Source organism: Salarias fasciatus, chromosome 12 (genome assembly GCF_902148845.1).
Source record: "Salarias fasciatus chromosome 12, fSalaFa1.1, whole genome shotgun sequence".
Lineage (NCBI taxonomy): Eukaryota > Metazoa > Chordata > Actinopteri > Blenniiformes > Blenniidae > Salarias > Salarias fasciatus.
The window spans coordinates 9338384-9364197 of NC_043756.1; the positions used below are offsets into that span (position 1 = coordinate 9338384).

The window sequence follows — 25814 nt, forward strand, 5'->3', positions numbered from 1 at the left end:
CGTTATGGTGTCTCAACTCTTTAGACAATTTTTGACTTGAGTCTTTGCAATTTCTCCCTTTCTGAAGTATCTTTTTAAAGTATGGGAGATGTTCCTGACTCGCCTCCACTTCTCATTTATTCTGTTGCAAAATGTTTCTCTGGTTCGTTTTGCATCAAGAGCATTAACTTTTCAAGCCTTTTATGCCACTGTCGTAAATGATTTTTAGTAGTGTGGCTGTCAAATTCAAAATAACCTGACTTTTACCTTGAGTTCTAAAACGTCTTAATGTCAATAATTTCAATATATTACATTGTGAAACGAGACAAGATTTACTCATCAGTGCACATCGTTTTCCATTTACATCAAATGCATCATCTCAACTTTTTGGGAGGTGTAAAAAAAATAAAAAAAAATATATATAAATACATATATTTAATAATGTCTTTCTGTATCCTATACTGAACAGCTTAAAAATGAAAATGAAACTTGAAAAAGAAGCAGAGAGTCTAATCAGGACAACTGAACAGTGTAGCGCTAAACTGAGACCAGGATTCCGACTGAGCCTTCACAGGTCCTGAAATAATTAAATGTGTGGTACGCTGTTGGTGCCCCAATTTTCTTTGGGGCAATATTAAGTCAAACTTAGGTTCTGTTGAGGATAGGGGTCGTTTGACTTTCAAGTTCAAATACAAACCCACAAGACTGATTCACTGGCAAATTTCATAGTCAAACCAGGAAAAATCTCACCATAAAGACAAAACAATAGGTTTAAAAGTAATTACATGATTTAATCTTTAATAGTCACTTTTGACACATCCGGCGGTGCTGAACATTTGTTTTGCGTCTTTTGTGGTCCTGAGTCACTGTCAGAGTCTTCATCTTCTACACCATCGAGGTCATCATCATCATCATCATCATCATCATCAAAATCGCTGTCAAAGTCCAAGTCTTTCTTCCTTCCACATTTTTTTGGTCTTTGCTCATTTTCCTCTTCCTCCTTCTTGTCGAGATGTGAGTTTATCCTTGAGAGAGATTAAAAAAAGAAACCTTACATTTCAGTTTTGCTCTTGCCACAACAAATAACACATGTATGACTACAAACTGCTTATAAAGCACATTCTTTAGAAAGATCATACATGCTTATCTAATTTAACTCCATGGTGAACAAATGTAGAAAGAACAAACCATTTGACTATTATAAAAAAGTTAATATATTACCTCTGTGGAAAAAAATATAAAAGCTTGAAAACTCCTGAAACTATTGATGGTTAATAAAAGACAGAAGTAGTAAATAGTTTTGGCCACAAGATGGCAGACTTCAACTACATTTAATTTTTTGTCTTTTTGCATTTGGAACTACAAAGTGGATTTTCAAAACACATGAATGGCATTGGGGTCAAACAATAAAGTGGTGGGCAGCACTGTCGCCTCTCCTGGGCTCGAGTTTGGGCTTTAAGGCCTTCCGAGTGGAGTTTGCATGTTTTGCCTCTGCGTGAGCAGGCCCGTATGTGTGAATGCGAGCGTGTGTCTCAGTGTTTTCGCCCTGTGGTGGACTGGCTATCCTGCGTTCAGAGGCGGGTGGGATCGGCTTCTGCACTCAGTGAACTCAAGTTGCATAAACATCAGAGAAGGTGGCACAAAAATCACAAACAGAGTCGTTCTCCAGAGTAACTTCATGTGAAAAGGGCAAACAGTAAATGGGTTACATGAAACAGACGGTCTCAGTTCTCAGCTGAATGCAGAAGTTAAGATGATCAACTCACGGAACAACAATGTCCTCTTTCTTCCCACACTTGCAGCAAATCTCAAACTGCAGAGAGCATGGCTTACAGACGATGTGATACGCATCTTTCACTGTCTTCTGAGAACATCTCACACTGTAAAAAAAAAAAGAAAAAAATGTAAATATGCCATTACTATCTAATCTAATAGCAAAACATTTCACCCCATGCAACAGTAAGACATCCATAATTAATGCATTAGTGTTGAACTGATGTGAAACAGAAGAGACTTTGCTTGGCCACCCTAAAGACATTTGGAGTTTTATTTAATGTCAACTATTAGGTTGAGCCTCAATGAGTCTTGTACTGTTTGTCACTAATGTATTATTAAGTCACCGCTACCAGGTATGTGCTAGAAAAGCTTTAATTCATTTTTTAGTGGCTACTTTTGCTCAAAATCTGTCCATGTGTGTCCCATTATAGGAGATCAAAGTGATGAGCTGACATTCCTCTTGAGTTTTTTGCTTTGCACTTTTCTCGTGATTCATCTTGGTGACATGCATTTCAGGGGTGTCGGTGCACAATCAATGAGGACCAATACTTACTATTTATCATTATCACTGAGTAAAAACAGAAACAGCAAATACTTCTTTGGAAAGGTAATAGATTATGTTAAACAGAAGGGTACTCACCATTTTTTGGGCTGTGTCAGCGGCTTGTATTTGTTATATTTCACTTTCCACTCCAGAACATCCTTACAGTGTCGACAGAGCCCATCGTGGATCTTAGCATTTGCTTTCTATAAAAACAAATTGTGTAAGCAGAGACATGAGAGTTATGCTTCAAAATTAAAAATCTTGTAAGTGTAGTTTGACCAACACAATATTGGCACAAGCAAAGTTCATGTGAAGGAAAACACTGGAAAAAATGCCAGGGACATTTGCCAGGGACCAAGTATGAAAAAGCAAGCTTGTTTTATAGTGCTATGCAGGCTATATAATCACTTTAAATTGGGGCATGCTTGTAAGGAACATTTGTTTGTGTTCATGAATATTAACTTGTGGGATCAGATTAAACATGCTGTTCAACATGAGAACATTACTTGATAATTAGCATTGTTACAACAATTTCCATACTGACCGAGCTTTATTTATTGGAAACATTCGATTTAATTTTTAACACATATCGATTGAAGCTGTTTATCATTGAGTCATTTCAGTTTTGTCAGAAACATTGTATCAAAAAGGCCAGAATCATTGCAGTCACTGGAGTCATGTAGTCAAATCATGGCAGATTATTTAAAAGCGCGCGTACCTTCACTTGTGCTGTCGCTCCGAATTTATCGTTTTTGTAGGCAAAGGTGTTTTGATGTTTCTGACCCCGCGACCTTGTCACGTTACCCTTCTGAGAACTCATTTTATTGAGATTTTTTTTTTGGCTCCACGCGTTGAACAAGCACTAAACAAACCCGAACGCCATGCTGGACACGAGCCCTAACCCGGAAGCAGTACGCCTGAGTGTACGTCACCGGCAAAACGCAAATTTTGCAAACGATGCAACAACACGTCGTCGTATCGAACAATATGAATAAAGGCATTTATTTTCAAAACTATATTGTAGAAATATATTAGTGCATTTCGGTGAATGGATATTAAATTGCTCTTGTAGATGACGTAATTAGCGGCGTCTGGAACACCTCGCTCTCTTCTGATTGGACGCGTCCCACAATAGTAATCATCTATTGGTTTAGCTATCTGCCAATCAAAGTTTTGGGCGGCAACTCCAGAGCCTCGTCAAGTACCGCCCACAACTCTTCATGATCTGTATGATTGGTGAATTTTGTTCCCCAAAGCTCTTTGCCATTGGCCCGCATAGCTGTCAATCAACACCTCTCCGCCTTTCCAAACCAGGATAACAAGCCGAGTGATTTTCTCCACGAAAGAAGTGATGTTTCGGAAGCAAGTGATACAGCTGTGAAGTGATTGGAGAGGCACCGCGGAGATTTAACTGTAATTTCACCCCCTATTTTCTGAAACCCATGCCGCTCTGCAGCTGTACGGACTTGGACCGTGTGGCTGAATCGATCTCGTTGTCATTCAGGGCCATATGCTGAGAAAAAAACAGAAGGGAGGAGAAAAAGGAAACGGGAGGACGAGGCGGCGATAGCTAATAGTAACTCAACGCTCTGCTGCCAGGAGGGATATTCACATTCAACGTGACATCGGTAACACATCGGGCACGGTGCAAGGGATAATCTGGACGAGGATAACCTCCTCAATCTCCTCACGGCCAACAAGAAGAAGCAGAGGAAGACGGGTTATTTGGCTGTGGCGCGAAGATAAAAGCGGGACTACGGAGACCTTGGTCACGGCTGTCATCCCAGAAACAGAAACCGAACGAGCGGCCAGCCGCCGTCCAGGTGAGCATCACGCCGTTTTTTTCCCTCTCAGCTTTTAGTGAGGAGACATTCATGGCTGAGTTGATGCTTTACTGACCCCGCACACTTAGCTGTAAATGATACCTACAGTCAGGAGAGATGAAATACTCACAACCCAGCCTGGACTGTTTGAAATCTCTCTCAATGCTTTGGTCCGTCAAATAGCATTTTATACTGCCTGTGAGATTACTGACAGTTCTGAAGAGCAGGCAAAGAGGCTTCATTCTTTATTTGATGCTCCAGCATTCTGTTTGAGTACCAGACATAGATTCACAGTGTCTTCAAGATGTGTTAACACTGAATCTTCTCTGACATCTCCAACCGAGTCACTTCTAATTAGGTTAAATGGTAATGTTTGGTTAAACTAGGCTGGTATCACAATGATATCAGCCAAGACAAAGCTGTCATTTAGAATGGATCACAGGCATGATGAATAAAGTCAAAATTTTTAAAATGTTGTTTAAAAATGTTGATCAGTCCATTGACAAGCATAAAATGTATTGTTTTGTCCCAACCAGTTGTATTGGACCACAATATCTAAACATTGTTACCCCAAAATAATGTCTGAAAATGTTTTGTATTAATTAATACTTCCGCATCATATGGGGACTTTTTGAGGCCTGCAGCAAATTAGCATCTGTTTTCTGTGGATAACATGGTTTTCATTTTTCTTTGATTTCAAACACAGTTGTATCAAAACAAAACATGCTTGTTTAAAGTAGGACCTTCAAGACTATATATATACACACAGTGAACATTCTCATAAAATAGCAGCATGGGAATCAAGAATATCCATTCATCACAACAGAACTTTTAAATGGGTTTGAGAAGTGTCCATCAATATCAATGTTTCCTTTATTTAAAAGAGAGTAGCTGTCCAGTGGTTTCACACTATGATAATTTAATGGAGGGAAGTGTCCAGATTTGGTGGAAGAATTTCAATTTAGGTTCTCTTTTGAAATGTGAATCAGTTATTTTAACAGTCACTGTATTGGCAATGTGATGTAGTTGTAAGTCATCTAATATTTTACTTGGAAATATAATACAAGACTTTTTGTCACAACTTGAATGTAATGAGCCGTTTCTCCCCGTCCTTTTCAAAGGCATGTGTAGTTCAAAGGCATCATGTTACAAAGCGGCGCTACAACCCAAGATAAATTTGAGAATGACCGAAGAAATGTCACTCCTGGGGGACGTTTCAGCCAACCAACTCATGTGTCACTAAACGAGCTCTCCAAGTGGCAATTTCAAAGCACCTGGCATGTCTAAGAGGTGCCCTCAGGTGGGGGTTCAGGTGCACTGTAGACATGAAAAAGCCTTTTTGGTCAATACCGGCTGAGTGATTGAGGAGCCTCCGGCACTCGGCCGGGGTCTGGAAGTATGATTGTCTTAGAGGTTGTTGTTTTTTTCTCTCTCTTCTCCTTCTTCCTGCCTGAGGAGACCCTTGCTTTCAGTCAACTGGAAATAATAGCATATCAATAAAAAGGACTAAGTATAACACCCAATCCAGGAAACCCCCCTGCTTTTCCACTTTACAAAGACAACAGCTTCTTGTCAAGAGAGAAAAGAAAGTCACTGAAGCTCATTGTTGCATGAAGTTGATCTTGTCTTGTTTTGCATGTGATAAATCTTCAGGGGATGTAAAGGCAAGTCAATATTTCAGTTGTTTGAGACGGCTCAAAAGGCCTTGTTACATTTGTTTCATCGCTCTTTGTTCTCACCCCCCCCATTTGATTTTGATGAAGAAGATGATTATAAACTGCTGAATGTCTCTCTGTTTGCCACAGTGTTTTGAGGATGAACCATTTATCCATCAGTGAGCTATGCTGCCTGTTCTGCTGTCCGCCGTGCCCCAGCAAAATCGCCTCCAAGCTGGCCTTCCTGCCCCCCGAGCCGACCTACAGCCTCATGAGTGACGACAGCGGCAGCCGGTGGACGCTGCACCTCTCGGAGCGTGCCGACTGGCAGTACTCGGCCCGCGAGAAGGACGCCATCGAGTGCTTCATGACGCGCACCTCCAGAGGAAACCGCATCGCCTGCATGTTCGTGCGCTGCTCGCCGAGCGCACGCTACACTCTGTTGTTTTCTCACGGAAACGCGGTGGACTTGGGTCAGATGAGCAGCTTTTACATCGGCCTGGGATCACGGATCAACTGCAACGTCTTCTCCTACGATTACTCAGGGTACGGGGCCAGTTCTGGGAAGCCCTCAGAGAAGAACCTGTATGCTGACGTAGACGCTGCCTGGCAGGCCCTGCGATCAAGGTAAGGAGAGGAGATGGTTGATCGTATGTATAGATGTAGAATTCATTAAGTCATGATCTAAAAGAAGTGAAGTTTCTGTACCACTTCACTCGTCACGCAGTCAACATATCAACATATGTTTTGATGAATGTCTTAGTTGTCCCTTTCCTCAGTGCAGCAGCATGACGTTTTATTTTAGGGGCCGCATAAAATAACACGGGGTGCCAGATTTGGCCCGCACGCCTCGAGTTTGACACATGTGACCTATGGTCATGAACTTTGCATGGTTGACATGTGCTTCCTTCACCGGGTGATGGGTCTCAGTGATCCAGGAGATGCTGAAGTAGAGCTGCCATTGGTTGAATTGGTGAATGTGTCTGTCTAGAATGGATTATTAAAAAAAAAAAAAAAAAACAGCCTAAAGTTCAGTGGTTTCCTCTGGGGTCTGCTTGAGAGACGTTCCAGAGATCACAGATGGCGCTGAGGCTTTGTCTATTCTGAAGGTGTCAAAATGATATTGCACATGGCAGGTTTGACATCTTGAACTTTCAGTCAAGTGGAAAAACTCAATTGATTGGATGCTGCAGTGAGCTGTGTGTTCAGGGAAAATGGTGACACATGATACATAAAAATGCCTCTCAGTGACAAGCTGTGAAAACTTTACTGGGTCATGAATGGTAATAACGTTTTTAATTCCTCCTCTGCACATCACAAGTCACAAAAGCTGTCATTTGTGCCAACAGTGTGGAAATGATTATGTTGATAACTTCCTGTTGATTTGGTTGCCAGCTTTGTGTTTCCAGTTTGAAATAATATTATGAACATCAACAGAGGGGACTTTTTTGTTTTTTCTTGTTCTGATTATGCTGTGAACGATGAATGCGGACTTGAGGGCATTTGAGAAAAGTGTTTTAATTAAATGGAGTTCACTGGAAGAATAAACAAAACTGCTGATGTAGATCAATGAGGAATGGAAAGAGAGAGTGAGCCGAAGAAGAGTGTTGGAGGAGCTCTGTGGACGGATGATGAGTGAACTGAACCTGATAAAATCATGGGTGGAGATGATGAGGAATGATTTAGGAGGGATGACTTGTTGTTCCTGTGGGCGATAATAAACGTGGGTTTTATGACGATGGAGGTGTCGAGCTGGTGCCCTGCTGCATCTCTTACATTCGCAGTCTATGAATAGATTGATATTTGTTGTGTGGTATTCCTCCTCCCGTGACCGAAACTCTGGTATCTGTGATATGACGATCAAGGAAACTTCATTTAGGGCCATTTGTTTTTCATGCAGATATATTCTGCTACACGTTTCTGCTTTTGCGGGGTCTTTTTGTTTTAATTTATGGCAGACAAACTGAAAGAAGTTATCCAGTAGCAGACACAAATAGAGACGCCATGTACAGATACATGTTGCTTACTGATTCTGAGTCATTGGGATCCGTCGCCGCCTGTCGCCGCTTATAGCAGGTGTGGACTCTGCTCCGCTTCAGTTCCTTCCCACAGATAAGACCTTTCTGCATGTAAGCAATGCTTATCAGTCCGTCAGACTCACCCCATGTTCCTCACTTCCTTCCATCCCTGCTTAAGGACGTCTGCTTATTGTCCTCGACCCTCTCGTCATCTCCTCCTTTTGTCCTCCGTCACACTTTAGACACTCGTGCCTTCGGCTGCACGTTTGCCGGGAGAATCTCTTTCTGCGTTTGTCTTCACACTTTACACAGTTTACTATTTGGAGACCTGAAACATTTAATGTTTTTGCCAGCTGAAGAGCATGTGTGTGTGTGATTATTCTGCTTAAGGAATATATTTTCAAACATTTGTTGGGAGTTGCACCATTATGTAATGAATATATTACTAATTAATCAGTGAACTGTGTCTCATCTATTAAACGTCACAGATCATAAAAAAAAAAAAAAAACTGTTTTATAAGTTTTAGGTCAGCACACATGGATACAAAACAAAAGCTGTCATTGCAGGAAAAACAAAACACGCATCCACACACACCTGCGCTCACATAACAGGATATAGAGGAGTGTGTGTGTCAAAACAATATGTCCTTCATATTCAGGACTGATTAAAACATATTTAAAGGGCATCTAACAAGACTTAAATGGTAATAAAGAAGAGCCAGTGGGTTGTAAATCAACAAAATGAAAGTGGAAACAATTACGCTTTGCGTGTGGAGAGCTCCTCCTACGTCAGTGCTGATGGGTGAACGTTCTTGTTGATATTGGAGACTGGCATCAAAATGTGAAGGTTTAGATACAGACCAGCTCTGTGAGTGTCTCTCAGCACATTTACAGAATTTAATGACTGGGCTTGTTTAAATAAGGATCTGTACATAAGGAAGCTGGCTGGTCAAACAGGAAACTCTATCATGAGGGTTTTGCACACAAGAAAGAACCTGCTTGCCTGGTGACCAGATGCTCTGTGTGTGTGTGTGTCTCTCTTTGTGAGGGATCGGTTGTATTATTTTACTTTCATGTATAAAGTTTCTTTCATTTGTTTTTCGACTGTACGAAATGTCACAGTTTCATCAGTTCATCAGAAACAGATTTTTGTTCTATTTTTATTTTGCCCAACAAATGACTGCTGTCTAGAGAACAGGGTATTTCTTTCTCCTTCGCTTTTTAATGAATTAAATTATCTCATAGACACACACACACACACACACACAAACACACACACACACACACACACACACACACAAGAATCTTCATACACACACAGGAATCTCCACAGTGGAGACCATTTCAGAAATCAGCCTTGAAGTTTGATTCACTAAGAGTGAAAGAAAGCAGATGCTCACTTAAAATAGTTTTCTCACTAACGTGTGGCAATGTTGCTTATAGCAGTTAATACTCATCCTCACGCTTGCCTTCTCTTTCCACACAGATCAGTTGTACAATTGATAAAAAAAAAGGTGCATGAATTCGTGAAATTTCTCTCAATATATTACAAAATGTATGTCCCAGAATTCTTTTAAAGTGTCTGTCCGTATTGGGCGCAGAGCAATAGCATCTTTACTGAACGCCTCTGTGTATGTCTATGATATAAATAAACAGTGTGTGCGCCACGGGAAGTCAAACAATAACTTGTTCTTCATCATTCTCAGCTTCACATGACTCTGTAGGTCAATCTAGGGAGGAACCTATTCAGATCAGATGAGGAGCCTTCAGGCGTAATGAATGGGTTTTGACGTTTCTGAAGCCTCACCTTGGGTGCGTACTGTAAGCCTCGTGATCCGCAGCCCTGCAGCACGGTGAGGCTGAGCGGCTCCTCGCTCCCGCAGCCTAGAAAACCTGGACCGGGTTAGATGAGCGAGCGCTTGTTGTTTTTTATATCCAGCGCTTTGTTGCGCGTTCGCTCGGTTCAGATGATCCCATCCATCCCAATATCGCAGTCACTAATGAAGTATCCGTGTCCAATGCTGCCTGGCGTTGATAAACAAGCTGTAAATCACCGGGTAATTGTTCCTGCAGGCGTCACTTTCTCGCTGCTTAGAGTAGACGAGATGCAGGACATAAAGGTGAGCCTTTTTCCCCTACATGTTGAACACATTAGAAACCATGACTATAAACAAAATCTTCACAGTAAACCGCACACCAGTCACAAACTTAAAGGAAAAAAAACATTGAAATGTGTTGAGATGGTGTTTGGCCCCTGAATTAATAATAATTTCCTAGAAGATCTAGTTTTCTCTCCCATCTCCTGTTGCGCGTAGCTGGAATGTTCTTCCATGCTCTGCTCTCAATGTGCTCATAAAACTTCACTTATTTTAAGATGTAGTTACAGTGGAGATTGTTTCATCTCAATTTTTTTTTAAATCAACAAATCACTCATTGACCCCCCCCCTCCTCGTTCTCTTCTGATGGGGTTATTGTCCCTGAAGACCAGTAGTCTTGTTAGTCGTGAAAGGTGATCGATAAGAACTGCTTTGCATTGATCTGCTACAGCTCTCATAAAAAGTCAACTGTGATAATAGGGGACAAACGCAGCATGTAGGCATTTTCGGAATATACTTCTAACTGAATATTGATTTTAGCTCAGTTACCCTACTTTGTCACATAGACATGATAAACATAGACTATCAAGCACCACAAGAAGCTACTTCAGGTACTCCTGGGTAACTTTTATTTCAGCATGTAGATTAGGTCCTTTTCATGGATGGCAGTGTTTTTTAATTTGCTCTCATTGTGGCACTTGGGCGGGGCAGGCAGCCCGACTTGTCACGAATGTTGTTTGTCTGGAGTAAATGGACCGCGCTGAAAAGCAGTCATTAATGCAACAGCCTATAGCTGCTGGGCTTTCCTGATGAGCAGGAAGATGTGCAGTTATGTAACATTTTAAGCCGTGGGACTAATGATGTTGTTAGAAATGCGCCTTAGCTTTACAAATGGCATTTATACCTAACTCCGATCAATCGGAGTGAATATGATTGCAGTACAATGTTTTCAGTCTTACTCCTTTGCGTCAACGCATGATTGATATTGTAGTTTGCATTTCGGTTTTACAAGCTGAACTCTGTATTTGGTTGGCAATATAATGTGATCGAATGCCTTTAGGCTGGACAATCACTGTCTTTCTGTTCCTTTTGTTTAGAATCCATGCTTGTTGGATTGAGTGGTGCCTCTACGTATTCTCCTTGCGATGGATTGGCGACATGTTCAGGGTGTACGCTGCCTTTTGTCCCTCTTTTCCGGATAGGCTCAAGCCTCCTGCAGCCCCCATGGTGCTTCACGCCCCTCATCTTGCATGGGCTTTTACTTATAGAGCACATCACATCATTGGCAGTCTTGAATATTTTCACACTGATAGTAACATTCTAACATCTTCACACATTAATCGCAGCATCTGCACTGCCAGGTGCTCCACCTTTTTGGGAGTGATTTACCATTTTTTTGGGGGGGATTGGTGGCACTCTTTAAACCGATTGCAACAGATTCTTCTGCTTTATATCCCGTGCTTTATTTTTTCTTTTTTTTTTTTAAAGGAATTGAATCAAATGATGGTTGCAGGCACAGACTTCTAACGATTGTCTGAGGGCTGTGCCAGCTTCATAATTGACTGCCTGTTTGATAAGAGGGTACAGCCCCTCAGCCTTTTGACCCCAGTGAACATGAATCGAGTAGATTGTGTTTATCACATCAGAAGGGTTCCCTGCACAGCCTCAGATTAGTCGGCTGCCTACATCCCTCATGTTAGATCAAGCACACAGCCTGAAGAAGAGAGCGTCCCTCACATCGTCTCTCGTGCTCTTGTTGGATTTTGTCCCTTTTCTCTGATTTGTTTGACTTTTCCAACACAACCGATCTTGACTTTTCAGCTTTTGTTTTGTCAGCGTTTTCTTGTTCTTCCAAACAAATCTGCTTTTTTTTTTTTTTTTTTTCTTCATTTAAAGTCTTCTGAGTTGTTGATTCTTCAGTTCGCTCGGCCACCTGTCATTTTGCTGCTAGTTAAAACACGACTGCACAGTGAGAGACGCCGACACACAGTAGTCCTGCTCCCCTTTCTTCAGCCTCCGTGTGTGATGAGGCACTCCCCTCACCTGGGAACGGTGTAAGCCTGATGATTCAGTCACCGCGTGAGTCAACTGGTGTGTGCACTTGAGCAGCGTTCATTGTCGCGCTGAGGATTACACACAGTGGAAGAATGTGACAGGTGCACTATTTGCTGGAGCACGTAACAGTTCGTTACTTAATGAGCAACCCAGCTGACGGAAGCCATCCACTTCCTCTTTTTGACCGCGGGCACGTGTGTTTTCCAGTACAAAATGGCACTGTATCATTTTCTTTCCCCCCCCCCCTCAGAGGTGGAGGCGGGCTAGCAGTCAATCCTGCTGGTCTAATATTGAGCGGTAGCGTAGCAACCGCTTCGCAACGAGCTTTCAGACAGAGGCCTTCCTGCACTGTGGCCAATAAAAACAAAGAGGAAAGACTTGCTTCCTGGTCAATCAGCTTATTGATTGACGTCTAAATAATTATTTTAGTGGTGAGGAATTGTCGTCAGTGTGGACAGAAGGAGAGGGATGGAAACAGTGGCATTTAGGATTGTTTACTTCTCTTACGTTGAAATATCGGTTGGACTGACGAAGCCGGCGCACAAAGGCTGCCTCTGTTTGGTAAATGATTCGAGTGGAGTGCGATCGCTCACCTGACCCGTCTCCTCCGCACAGACCAGTATTTTTCTCATATTCAAATTCACTTCTATTAAAATATGGGAGAGCAACTGCTGGACCTCAAATTTTACTTGTTTTTAAAGTCACGCGCTCCGGAGCGTAATGACAGATCAGTGAGCATTTCAGTGATGGCTCCCCGCGCCGTGGTGCAGATGGCACTCTCATCTGTGACAATTGTTGTACATATGCTCAGGAAGCCCTGAACATATCTATTAGTCATCCTGACTGCTGTGGAATGAGAATATTTTTGGTCCTCGGCGAGCAAGAGGTGGGTAGCCAAAAGGGAGCGAGAGACGCGATGGAGGAATGAGAGAGGATGTGATGCATAATAGATTGGATTTGTGTCAGGGGACTAAATTGATGAAGGTTTCGGGGGGGGGGAGGGGGCTGTAACCAGGAAGCAGGGCCGGCTACGGCCTGTTGGGGTCTATTCAGGCTAAAATGCAACGAAGTAAATAGCAGAGCTGTGTTGGTCGGCCTGGGAGGAGGGCGAAGGAGAGGTGGGGGCGGGGGCATCTTGTGTGGAGCTGGGTGGGTCAAAACCTGTCATGTTGTGGGTTTTAACACAAGTGCAGCTGCAGCTCTGCTCTACAATCGTCCTCTTTTCCTATGCCTTGTCTGGATATGCGTGCGTAAGCCAAAACAGAAGTGTACTAAGATAGCAGGGTGGGAAAGCAGTGAGTGACCTTGGAAGCAGAAGGTCACAGATTCCAGCTTTGCATTATTCATCACGTTTATGTGAGAATCCTCCAGTGAAAAAAAATAAATAAATAAAAAAATACTCCTTGTGCCCTGACCATAGATGGGTTAGATCCACTTATTGTCTTCCACAGTTTCTTCAAGCTTCTGGGTTGTATAATGCTTCCATTAGATTCTCGTGTTCATAATCTTGAAATTGTTGTGTCAGCCACGTGAGGTTTCTGTCTCTCGTGGTTGGCCCAGTTTTAGTGGTCTGACAGGCCAAAGAACATGGATGAGATATGCGAAAGCTGCACTTGAGAAAATGATAAGATAATGACTGATAAAAATATTTATTATTGTCAACAAACAGATTGTAGACTGACAACAAAGGTTAGGCTTTATTTTGTCGTCATGTTGTTTTTAATGGCAACAGGGAATCACTTAAACATTTACCATGCTGTTATATTTAATTATTAAGCATTTATTTTTCCCACTTTACACCAAATAGGAAAAAAAAAGCATCTGAAAATTTTACAATGCATGACAGTTTTAGAATGCATGGGTTTTATAATGTTTGTATGTTTGTTTGTTATAATAGTTGAAGAGGAGGGTTGATGAGGATGCCACCGTGATCTTCTGATTGCGCCGTACAAATGATGGATCCTTAAGCAGTGCATATCTTAGCCGAAATTATCCAAAAGCATTTAACAGAAGAGCTGATTCCACCCAGCTGACAGTGAGCCCAAAAACACAATCTGCAGACAGAAATGTGTTTCACTCAAAACTTCACTGCTCTGACTCCCTCCAGTTTCTCCCTGAATTGAAATGAGTTTGTCACAGCTGGTTTAACCCCTCCCCCTTGTTTTTTTTTTTGTTGTTTTTTTTAATACATGGCACTTTTTTCGCCATCTTTCTGGAGAATCCACGTTAATTGTGTGCAGCTGGTGCTTCATTAAAGTGCCTGTGTTGCAGTTTGTTAGTGACTTTGACCCAGAATAATATTTTTGTGCTAAAACTTTATTGGGGGAAAAAAATATCAACTTTATATTGTACGTCACCATTTTGAGAAAAAAACTATTAAACCATCTGATTTAAGTGTCACATTTGTCATCCTGATCTGCGAGATGAGGCTGTCTTTTGAAGATTTTCTGCAGTACACAAACATTTACAAGATAAAAAGGTTTGTATCAACAGAAATTTTTAATGGTACAAGCAGGAGCAAACCACTGCGCTACACTTTCTCTGTAAGTTGGACTGACTGGATGGTATATTTTGTCTTTTTTCTAGAAATTAGAAATTAAGTGATAACTCAAAGTGACACAGTGACACTTAAATCAGATAGTTTAATAATACCTGTTTTCACAGTGATGGAGCCGTTCCAGGGTGTTGTGCGCTTTACTTCCTTTGTCGGCTTCCTGCAGCCTCAGGTTGAGTCGTGGATGGAAGGATGGATGGATATTGAGTGATTTTCTGGGATTGCACAGTGTGGTGGATAGATCTGCACTTGTTGTATTTCCTCCTTGTAACAGGTACATTTACTTTACTAATAGACAAAGGCAAAAAAGTAAAAAAAAAATAAATAAATAATAATGCAATTACATCGAAGTGGAGTGAAACTACCAACTGTCACACATAAATAGCAAAACCCAAATACTTTGATCCTGTTAAGCACTGATGTTGTAAAAGAAGCTCAACCTAATGTGTTTTCACAGAGTCTGCAGAGATTGTGTGTCATGAAGGGTTGAAGAGAAGTCTGAATAGAAACACCGTAGCAGAGAGGATGTCAGATCTTTAAGCATAATTAAAGAATCAAATGAAGCTCAGTGAGGCTTTTCATCATTGAAATTGTTGCAACCTTTGCTCCGGGAAAAAAAAAAAAATAGCATGTTGAAATTGCAATTGTGTAAAAGTGTTAAAAATTGTAATTGCTGAAGTTTTGTGCCGATACATTTATTAGATATGGAGTTATTTTTAATTATGGGACCATTTAAGATTAAATTATTCCCTATGTGACTTCTGAAGCAAACGAATCACAATGTCTTATAATTTAATGTGAAACCTTTATTTCTGATCTGCCTTCTGCTAAACACCATTTTTGATTTTTTTTTTTTCCTGATGGATATAATTACCGCTGCGGATGGATGTGGTGTATGTGCAGCACTACAAAGCTCTGCCCTCAGTAATCTCTTTCAGTGATTACAGTTTCTTTTTGTGCAGCTAATTGCGATCAAAACCATAAAACCTCTGAGCCTTTTAAAAGATTTTGAAAAACACCCTTTCCACATACTAAACCGCAGTGGATTCTGCATTCGCCGCTTTTCTTATTGTGAAAATTGCTCCAAACATAAATGGCTATAAAAGCATGATGACATTTACTGGCAAATGCGATGAAAGTAGTTTGAAGCAGTCTTTTTTTTTTTCAGGCCACTGTCACTTTGGGAAGGGGCATTGATTTTTTTTTTTTTTTTTTTTTTCCCCCTCAGTGTGGAAAAAACACTTGAACTGTTGACCTCCTCCTTACTGCGAATCACGTCCCATAAACAGCCGCATTTTATTCCATAACTCAGACGAGGCTTTCACTCCACGAACTGAGCATAATGCAGTCCGAGTTAATGATGCTGTTAAAGCTGAAGCACCCGTCTGTCTGCTCGCTTTATTACGCCCAGCCTGTATTTTCACCCCTATTTATAATCCGGCAAGACCAGCTGACACGCCAACGGTAAATAGTTCCTATATTTCTGCTAATGACTCAGTGCAAGCTGTGTGAGGATTTCCATCTTGTTGGGATTTTTTTTTTTTTTTTTTTTTTTTTAAGTTGGTGTGTCTGCACCTTCCTTACTGTGAGCCTACAGTACAGCAGCAGACGGAGACGGTTCCCTTGCAAAGGGTTTTAAGCATAATAATCCATCCCTGCAGTTTAGAGTGGAGCCAGACAGCGGTGTCGGTGGATTATAGGAGTGCAGCTGTAATGTTAAGCTCGTAATGTCAGTGTTGTGCTGGAGCTCCTAATTTTAATAATAGAGCGGAGCAGAGATTCTTCGCCGGGCTGCTTGTGGCTGTGGAGCACACATTATCCAGCAGTGCAGCGGCGTGCACAGTGGCGCAGTGTTCTGGGTTTCAGGTTGTCAGCTGACTGCTGCCGGACTGGGTCACATTCTCCATAATCAGCTGTGGAATGTCTTCTCCTTTCCCCCCTTTTTTTTTCCCCCCACTCTCTCGCTCTCCTACTAGTATCAGTGTCTTCTCTTCTCTCTCTTTCTGCTTAGATTGCTCTCGTTCTCCCTCCCTTTCCTGTCTGAGTCACAAGACGACCGAGGTGGTCCTCTTCTGTTCAGCTTCACTAAACTCCGGCTGTGTCACGTCTTGGTGTGCTTGTTTCAGGAGGCCCTGTAATCACTGAGTCACCGTGGCGTGACGCTGCTGCTGATAATAGTCTGAGTGAATTTCAGTTAGCACACAGGTGGACGTGTTTGCTTGTGAAATGGCAAGAACAATGGGAGATTTGTCAGCAGCGTGAGCATGTTTACAACGAGCTTTGTCAAGAAAATGAGCTCGCCATTTATTCTCAAAACTAAAACAATCCTTTTCTGCTTTGTGTATTTTAAGAGACGGCTCATTTGGATCCCCGCCAATGTTTATAGTTGCACGCTCACACGATTGATGCTATAATGGGGTTAATGGGAGTGTAAATATCCTGCTTCAGAAGGAAGGGCGAGTGTGACGGTGTGACGCTCTCTGTCCCTGCTCCAGGTATGGCATCCGTCCAGAGAATGTGATCGTGTATGGTCAGAGCATTGGCACCGTGCCCTCGGTGGACCTGGCCTCTCGCTATGAGAGCGCTGCAGTCATCCTCCACTCCCCTCTCACCTCCGGCATGAGAGTGGCTTTCCCCGACACCAAGAAGACCTACTGCTTCGATGCCTTCCCAAAGTGAGTGACCCGTACGGACTGGGTGGGGTGGTGGGGGGGGTTGAAACCTGCAGCGCCTCAGCCTGTTCATTATGGCTCCCTGCAGTTTTCACAGAACAAAAAATACTGGATACTTGCCTGATTTCCCCAAGGCTTGGAATAGATAACTGTGCATGGATGAATGAAGAAATGCGTGTATGTTTGCAAGTGTATTATAAATGCTTAATTTTTGGTCTACAGCCTAAAACTTCTGGACATCTTCATTTAGAAAGCTTAGATCTGTTTTGCAGCTTCAGATGGTTCCTTTTGATGGTAAAGGTTGCAGACTCCTGGCATGAACAGATGGCCATGTACATACATCAAACATGCGCTGAAAAACACACAGCATCCCATATAACAAGTGCACATATATATCTCAATGCAGTGGCATTAAAGAACAGTGTTAGCATAAAATAACCACATTAATTCAAATATGCAAGCAACAGATCAGAATTGTGGATCTTAGAATTATGACTGTTCATTTAGGAATTTCATGCACGCCCTCTGGTGGTCGGTTAGCAAAAGCAACTCTGGCCCCAGAAGACCTTAACAACCTTACATTTGAGGTTTTTTGGTATTAAAATATTCATCCAGGCTCACCATAGTCTTGTTTTGACTCTGCTCTCTGTTTGGTCTCATTTCCTCCTCCCAAAGCATCGACAAAATCTCCAAGGTGACGTCGCCGGTGCTCGTGATCCACGGTACGGAGGACGAGGTCATCGACTTCTCCCACGGCTTGGCCTTGTACGAGCGCTGCCAGCGCCCCGTGGAGCCGCTCTGGGTGGAGGGGGCCGGGCACAACGACGTGGAGCTGTACGGACAGTACCTGGAGAGACTCAAGCAGTTTGTTGCACACGAGCTGGTCAACTTGTAGAGGAGCTTGAAATCAGGGTGGAGCTGGCAGACAGGACAACGCATCAGTGAGAAAGAGGTTACCACGTTATTTGCTTCTTTTTCTCCCCCCCCCCCCCCCCCCCCCCCCCCCCCTTCAGTTTTTGGTGGAGTACTGCAGGTAGAAGCGGTGTGTGTCTGTGTCGTGCCGACTTCTCACCGCCTCTCCTCGTCTGAGCCGCCGTGTGCCGAGGCTCGGCCCGTCAGCACCGTCACCTGCTGCAGCTGTGAACTGAGAATTATCCATCGTTTTGTTTGGCTTACTTTGTTTTTATCATGTTGAGAATTGCACATTGTGAAAGAGAGGACGAAGACGTGCGATGAGAAAGTTGCGTTTGTGTGCGTGCGTGCGCATGTCAGTATCATTTTTGCTGCCTTTCGATATCGATATGGTCCGTGGTTCTGAACGGAACCCTCCATTCAGCCTCTCCAGGTTCCGAGAAGCAGACCGTTGTGGACCAGAGTGGCTGGAACTCAGCTGAACTCCGTCTCCTGGACCTACAAGCTGCAGTCACCAAGAATCATTTCTTTTTTGGAGTACTGTTGATTCTATTTTTTTATATTTTTTCATGATATTTGCACGTAAACAGCTCACTGAGGAACTGTACAAGACAAACTGACATATTATCTAGCTGTGCCAGTGTTGCCAAAACGTTTAGCAGGATGTGACGCAGAGACTCGGACACACAAAAAAGTGTACTTTCAACAAATCCAGAAACCTCCCCAAAGCTCTGCTAGCTGTGTTCAGGCCCCACTTCTCTGCTTTTTATTTTGAAAGTGGTGCAGTTTGGTATTGTGTAACATGATGCAAGACCACACTCGGTTAAAAGGGTGAGGCTGTGTGTGTCGCCGAGCTAAGAATTGTGGGTGGTTTCCACATTTCGGAGTTGGGCTTGGAGTGTCGTCACTGTGGTATCACCACGCTGTAGTCGATTAGCTTGATGTTTCCAGAGAAATTAAAATACTGGCACTTTTGTAGACGACATATCTGACACATTGTATTTAACTAGATATAGCAACTATTATGAAGCCCAGTTTTGAACATGTTTTTTTTTTTTTTAATCTTTTGGATCAGAATATATCATGTTGAATATCATATGTACTCTCTTATGCATCTTGATTAGATCTTTGTCGAGTTTTTCTTTCTCAGAAAAGTATAACTACTGTGACAGCAGCTAGCAGTCGATGATCTGATCAACACTTTAACCACTAATGCCAATCAGAATGAAGGTTATGAGCACAGCAGGCGTGCATTCATTCTCAGCGCAGAAAGACTTTTTAAAAACTAATTTAATTAGAGCATTTACTGGAGTTTTACAGCGCTGCAAAACAAGAGTACTCAGTTCCTGGCTCACAACTCGTACTGAGACGGTTCGAAACAAGTGGCTCAGCTTTATGAGCCTCAGTCGTGCATATATATCTTTTAACCTTTACGTTTTTCCCTGCATGATATTTTCGAGCCCATTGTTGTCTGTTGATTTGCCCTTTAGTGCTGAGCGTGAGGCCCGACGACGCTTTAGCACGTTGATGGCTCCATGAGGCTCAAATGTCAGAGTGCTACTGCATGCCACGATGGCTGGTTTTCTTTACGTCTTTGGCCTGTTTGCAAAATTACTTAAGAGAACTCAATACATCATTTTCTTACGGGTGTTTCTTTTTCTTTTCTTTTTTTTTTTATACCTGACTCGAACTTGAGCCTGTTGGGGCTCAGATTTTCTCGTTAAGTGACAATTAACCAATAAGTCAATAGGTGCTACTGTAAACCTTCAGGTCAGATTAGCTGCAGGCTGAGATGAAGCAGAGATGTCTTGATTTATAAAGATCTTGCGTGGTGAATTTTAGTGCGCTACTGACCTGTTCTGACTTTTCTCACACCTCATTTGTCTTATAAACAAGGTTATGCTTTTTCTTTGTTTTTACATTGTAAATAATATTTGTACGGGACATGTCTTTTTCTTTCTTTCTTTCTTTTTTTTTTTTAAAGATTGTTTGACATGCTGTTGTCATCTGTATTGACTGTATCGTCTAACTCTTCATATGACCACCAGATCGAGGTGGGCTGTCCTGGCTTTTCAAACAACCTGTGAACTGATCACCTTGACGGTTGTCATGTCTGATTTTGATTAGATTAATTTTGTACAGCGTATCTCAACACAGAAAGAACCTATCTGTAATAACATTAATATAGTAATTCTAACATGGATAGAGGAAATAAAATGGTATTTGACAAATAATCTGGTTTGTGTCTGTTGTTGAAGGGAATGGTTGTTGAATTGTGCATCAAAATAATTCACGAAACAAGTCAAATGTAGTTTCAAGTTTGGTATACTTTCTTTATATCAACGTTTCTGGTTTAAAAGGAAGTCTGATCCAGATTTTAATCCAATCATATCTTTTGTGGACTACCACAGACCTAAATAGGAGTGTAGTGGTTAGCACTCTTGCCTCACAGCGAGGTTGTAGTGTGTGGCGTTTGCAAGTTCTGCCTGGGCATGCATGTGTTTTCACCAGATATGTCAACTTTATTTCACAGACAGTAAAACAAAAATGTGTGATTGGTGGCTAAAATTCACTGTTGTGAGTATTTGTGTGTCTCTCTGTGTTTGCCCTGCGATGGACTGGCCACCCGTCCAGTTTGTACCCTGGTTTTACCAAGAGTCATCTGGGATCGGCTCCAGCTGCCAGAGCAATTTTCAACTGGTTTAGTGGACGGATGGCTGCATCACAGACAGGTGACCCTCTTATAGTATAAACTTTATATTGGTCATTATTCTGCACAGTCACACCAAATGTTTCGGTATTTTTTTCCCCAAGTCTGTTTGCAAAAGTGGACTTCAGAGAAAATTTGCAAATATGACAGAGTTCAAGAGGCTTAATCTTAAATCTTGCTTTGACTCGGGGACAGGCCGAGGGTGGATTCCAAAGGTCACTGAGAAAGAACGTAAGGTACATATTCTGGCCAGGACTGTTATGAAACCTTTAAAGCATGGAATGATCCCAGCAAACCCTTCATATTTCACAATTTTAGAGGGAGTCATTAGATATTACCGGTGTGTTTTGCTGCTCACCGGCAGAGGGCGATGTTGCTCAGGGTACGGTTCCTCCTGCAGGCCTGCCCTGCCCCTCGTGCCCCCTTCACTGACCCCCGGAAACTCACTTAAAAAAAAAAAGACTTGTCTGAAGAAATGCATTTCCAATTATGCTTTAGGTTTGCAGTAAAACTGGGGCTTGTTTTTTTTTTTTTTCTGGGGCACTTTGTTGCTCAAGCATATATGCAATATGTGTTTACTAATTTATTCAGTATGTTTCTGCTAAGGTACTTTCATGCATGAAGCCTTCTGTTAGTTATTTGCTCATGTGTGGGTTGAAACTCTACAGTCTGCTGTCTCCGATAATTTGACTCTGGTAGACATGGTAACATTGTCATCTGTTCCTCACTGGTCCAGTCTGGCTCTCCTAATGACTCTCAATCAAATCCCTTCGCCGTTCTACCAGCCCCCTGCGCGTACATTTCAATGGCGTGCACTTTCCCTGGTTCAGAGCGCGCCTTGCCAAGGCGCTCTCTGCGCTCGCGGCTCGCGTGCCATACCAACATTGTATAGTTTTTTATTGTATAGTTTCTCTGTGAAGATATGCAGATCTATTGATGAAATGCAGTTCATGACACAGGACAGGTACATCATGGAACTGGAGGTGTGTGTGTGTGGTCAGGCTTGAGAGCAGAGGGAGGAAACGTCTCATGAGTAATAACGAGCAGAAGTGTGATTGTCACCCCTGCATCAGAGACCACCACAAACCCACCAAGCTGCATCACTAGTCAAAACTGCCACAACTTGTTGCTTGCAAGCAAAGTGACTTTCACCCTGCTAACATCATTAGACTTCCAGCTGCCACCATGTAGAGACTGTCTCTTCCTGCATGTTGAACGAGCCAACTATCAGGCAGCCATCTGGAAGAGCAGTCTGCAGCCTAACCCTGTGGCCCCAAGTCCTACAGAGCATGGATGGAAAGAAGATGAAGGCAAGCTGGCAATTTACTGGATGCGCTCTCCACCTGCACCAGATGTAGTCCTGGAATTGCTAACATGCAACTGTGTCCATTCATGCAAAATGCCAAGCTGCACATGCTTATCAAATGGACTGGCATGCACAGATATGTGCCAGCTGCAGACATGCAGCAACCAGAAACTGCAGGATGATCCAGAGCCTGAGCTGGAACTCGAGGAGTCAGAAGATGAGAGAGACGAGGCGTTTGAGTGACATTGCAAGGAGTTCATTAAAATGCTGTTCTGTTTAATACTTCAATATGTTGTTCATTAAACTCAAGCTTCCTTATCCCATTGTGGTGACCTTATTTCCTTCATGGTAAGGACAAACATTCACATGCTTTCTTAAAACACACACACACACACACACACACACGCACACACAAAAAAATATGAAAGCATAAAAAAACCTAAAAAAAAATAATGAAAGGGGCTAGCGGTACTGAGCCTTCATGTGGCAGCCCTGTTTCCACTAATTCCACAGTACCACACACTTCTGATACATTTTGCTTTGTGCATCTTCCTTGTAGGTTGTTCTAGTACTGTATAGTTCCCTATCCCATTGTGGTGTCCTTTATGTCACCATATATATCCCGGCTGTTCTATAGTTTACGTAACAGGAGACCTACTGCTCTTCTAATCTAAGGCTATTAATCATCCATGGCAAGAAAAAAGTAGAGGCATATTATACATTTTCTGAATCATTATGGTCCTGGGAGTGTTGTAGACTTTGAATTTTGTGTCCCTGTTGCTCCTAGATGACACAGGGCTAAAAGATAGTATATCATTTAGGCGAAAATTGTATTTTTCGCCCAGGTTTTGACAGTTCAAGGAGTTCTAGTGACCTCTATATTGGTCAGAAAGGTTCACATTTTATCTTGAATGAAAGGTTACATCGCCCCCTTTAAAATGATAACAGAGACAATGTTGTGAAGCATTGACAGATGTCCTGTACACAAGTCTAAAGCAAGATATGTACCGGTATCTGAAATGCAATTTCTTGAAGGGGCGGGTATACTTCATGAGCTGATAACTATGATTTAGCTACCACTCTGGAAGGTCTATCATACCAAAATATCATCTACAGACATAGATCTTTTCAAAAAATATAAGGAACCTTCGTCACCCTGAGTGGTACCGACAAGTGAAAATCTGGGGTCAGGCCCATGGACTATCTAATAACATTACTGTTGCTGTGCCGATTCTTCCAAACAGACTCCCACATAACGATTCAGTGTCATATAACCACATTTTTGGTTGAGTTGTATTGATTTGTTTGTGCAGCAATTTCTCTGTATAAAGACACAAATTGCATGTTTATTGAATATTATGAAACAGACTGAAGTATCACCTCAGTTACCATAACCAAACTATTGTCTTTACCAATTTACAAGCAGTAAACACAGTGACTTACAGTTTACATGACTGGAGTATAAACTCAATAGTCTTCAGCTTCAATGAATATGTCATAAATACTGAAACAAAATAAAAAGTTTAATATAATTGTAATGTTGAGATGTATTCAAAATGAACAGTTCTTAAAATGTTGAGATGCCTGGAAAAACTTTCCTCTAAATTTTGAGCAATAATGTAATTTAAAAAAAGCCTTACAAGTACTATGTTTCAGGATGCAGAAAATGGAAAAATGGAGGGGTTATGCATGCCTTTTCCCCTTTAATTCAGAATATATTAAAGATACTTTAAAAGGACCATCCTGTTGAATCGGTCAGCAAATCAATCGCTCAAGCTTTGATTAATAAATTGAATATGGATTACTCAGTGTTGAAAATCTGTGGCATATTTGCATCATTCGAACATCTATGAGAGAAATATGGACATTTAAGTAATGCCTTCTTCAGATACCTAAAAATGTGGCCCACCTAGACCATTTTGAAACTGCCTCACCTGACAGGGGAAACATGTGTCTCTGAGAAACTACACAATGGAAAGAAATGTGATTTCATTTTAAGGTGATCTATTGCTCCAGCAAGGTGTAACAAATATGGAAAACATATAGAAAACTTGGAAAAAGAAATCCAGTATGGGAATAGCAGACGTCTGGAAAGGCTCACAGTCAAGCCAGCCCCAAGTTAAGTCGGACCTTAAGCCAAGTCGGCCCCAATCAATCATCCATCATCCATTCAGCTCTGTGAAAAATAGTTATTTCTTTCTTAAATTTATATTTAAATTATATTTAATTATGTCAGTTAGCTTATGTCTGTTATTTAATTATATCTTATCCTAAATTTATATTTGAACTATATTTAATTTTTCTATGTATGGTTGGGCTTTGTAAATTTTCACATTTCACATTCCTACTCCATTTATATTTCTTTTCTCTGTACTGCTGGAACACTGCATTTTCCCCCTGTGGGACAAGTAAAGGACTTTCAATCAGTTCAAATCAATCTAAAGTATTAATTATTCAAATGTCGCTGTGTGATACCACGAGACAAGGCACTAATCAAATTTGATTCGTAACTGTAGATAGCATTTCTACATTTGCGAAAGATAATGAAACACAATAGATATATGACAATAGATATCTGTACTTCAATCTAAAAGCTGCCTTTGAATGATCAGGACTCCATGGCTGTAGCTCTGTCACTTCACGTGACTCACTGTATAAAGATTTCATTCAGAACTTTCCTGACTGAGGAGTTTGCAACAATGTATCGTTTTAAATGACGTCATCATCCAATTTGACCGAGATATGCAAATGAGCCTCTATACAAATTAGAAGATGACATTTAGAACGTTTAAGTGAGGAGCTGGCAACAATGTGTCAGTTTTAAAGCTCTTTTTTGAAAAATGCAATAAAGTGCATCATATTTAATTTAAGCATTAAGCATTTAATGTAAATATTAACATTATTTCACATTATGCACTTTCATTTAAATCATTTTGACACTGTAATATGTATAACACAACTCACCTTTCAATTCAATCAAACACCAATAAGGTTCCTTCTTTCTTTGCACAAACTTCATGTCAGCTCAGGTGGACTTTGCAGGAGGAAAAACCAGGCTGAAAGCAGTGAATTACACCAGAAGCACCAGACAGATTTACCGGTATTTTTTTCAGCGTGAGAAATACAATACGTGGTATGAGTGCGTGACAAAAGCCCGAAATGCGTGACTATCACGCTCATTGCGTGAGATTTGAGAGACCCGTGAGTTTGCATAGGGCTGACTTTCCTATGGGCCGGCTTTCTTGGGTCCGAGTTGGTTAGCTGGGGGCCGACTTGTCTGTATCGTGTCTGGAAAGAGGGTCTGAAATATGTCAACATGTTCTCCCTGATTGATCCAGTTTGAATTTCTACATCACTCAAGGGTAAAATTATGCCCCCCCCCCCCCCCCCCTTCAAAATCTGTGAAAAAAGTCACAAAGCAACTTTAGACTTACTCCACAGTTATTCAGAGTGTCCCAAACTACAGGGTTTCTCGACATATTAAGATTCATTCCAAATGCTTTAAAGTGCTTCTACTACTATTGCTATTGTTAATAATACTTCTACGAACATTAGTAGTAGCATAAGTTCAAGGCAACTACTACTAATAATAATGATAATAAATATAGTACTTATACTGTTATAGTGTTTGCTATTGTTACTGGTAGTAGTAGTATACATAGGAGTACAAGGCAACTGCTACTTCTACTACTGCTACTAATCAGAAGAATCCGA

At 41.6% G+C, this 25814-nt stretch overlaps 2 protein-coding genes across 2 annotated transcripts; one reads left to right on the forward strand and one right to left on the reverse strand.

Annotated features, from left to right (window-relative positions):
- Positions 1–203: 203 nt before the first annotated feature.
- On the reverse strand, positions 204–3204 carry c12h9orf85 (chromosome 12 C9orf85 homolog). The gene is made up of 4 exons (XM_030104527.1): positions 3018–3204; positions 2396–2502; positions 1746–1859; positions 204–1004 (listed from the first exon to the last, which is right to left on the reverse strand). Exons 1-4 carry the CDS (start codon positions 3117–3119, stop codon positions 770–772), a joined length of 558 nt encoding a protein of 185 aa, XP_029960387.1. The 5' UTR covers positions 3120–3204; the 3' UTR covers positions 204–769.
- A 405-nt stretch (positions 3205–3609) lies between these two features.
- Positions 3610–19690, forward strand: abhd17b (abhydrolase domain containing 17B, depalmitoylase). Its single transcript, XM_030104525.1, has 4 exons — positions 3610–4122; positions 5928–6404; positions 16996–17175; positions 17848–19690. Exons 2-4 carry the CDS (start codon positions 5938–5940, stop codon positions 18065–18067), a joined length of 867 nt encoding a protein of 288 aa, XP_029960385.1. The 5' UTR covers positions 3610–4122; positions 5928–5937; the 3' UTR covers positions 18068–19690.
- Positions 19691–25814: the final 6124 nt, after the last annotated feature.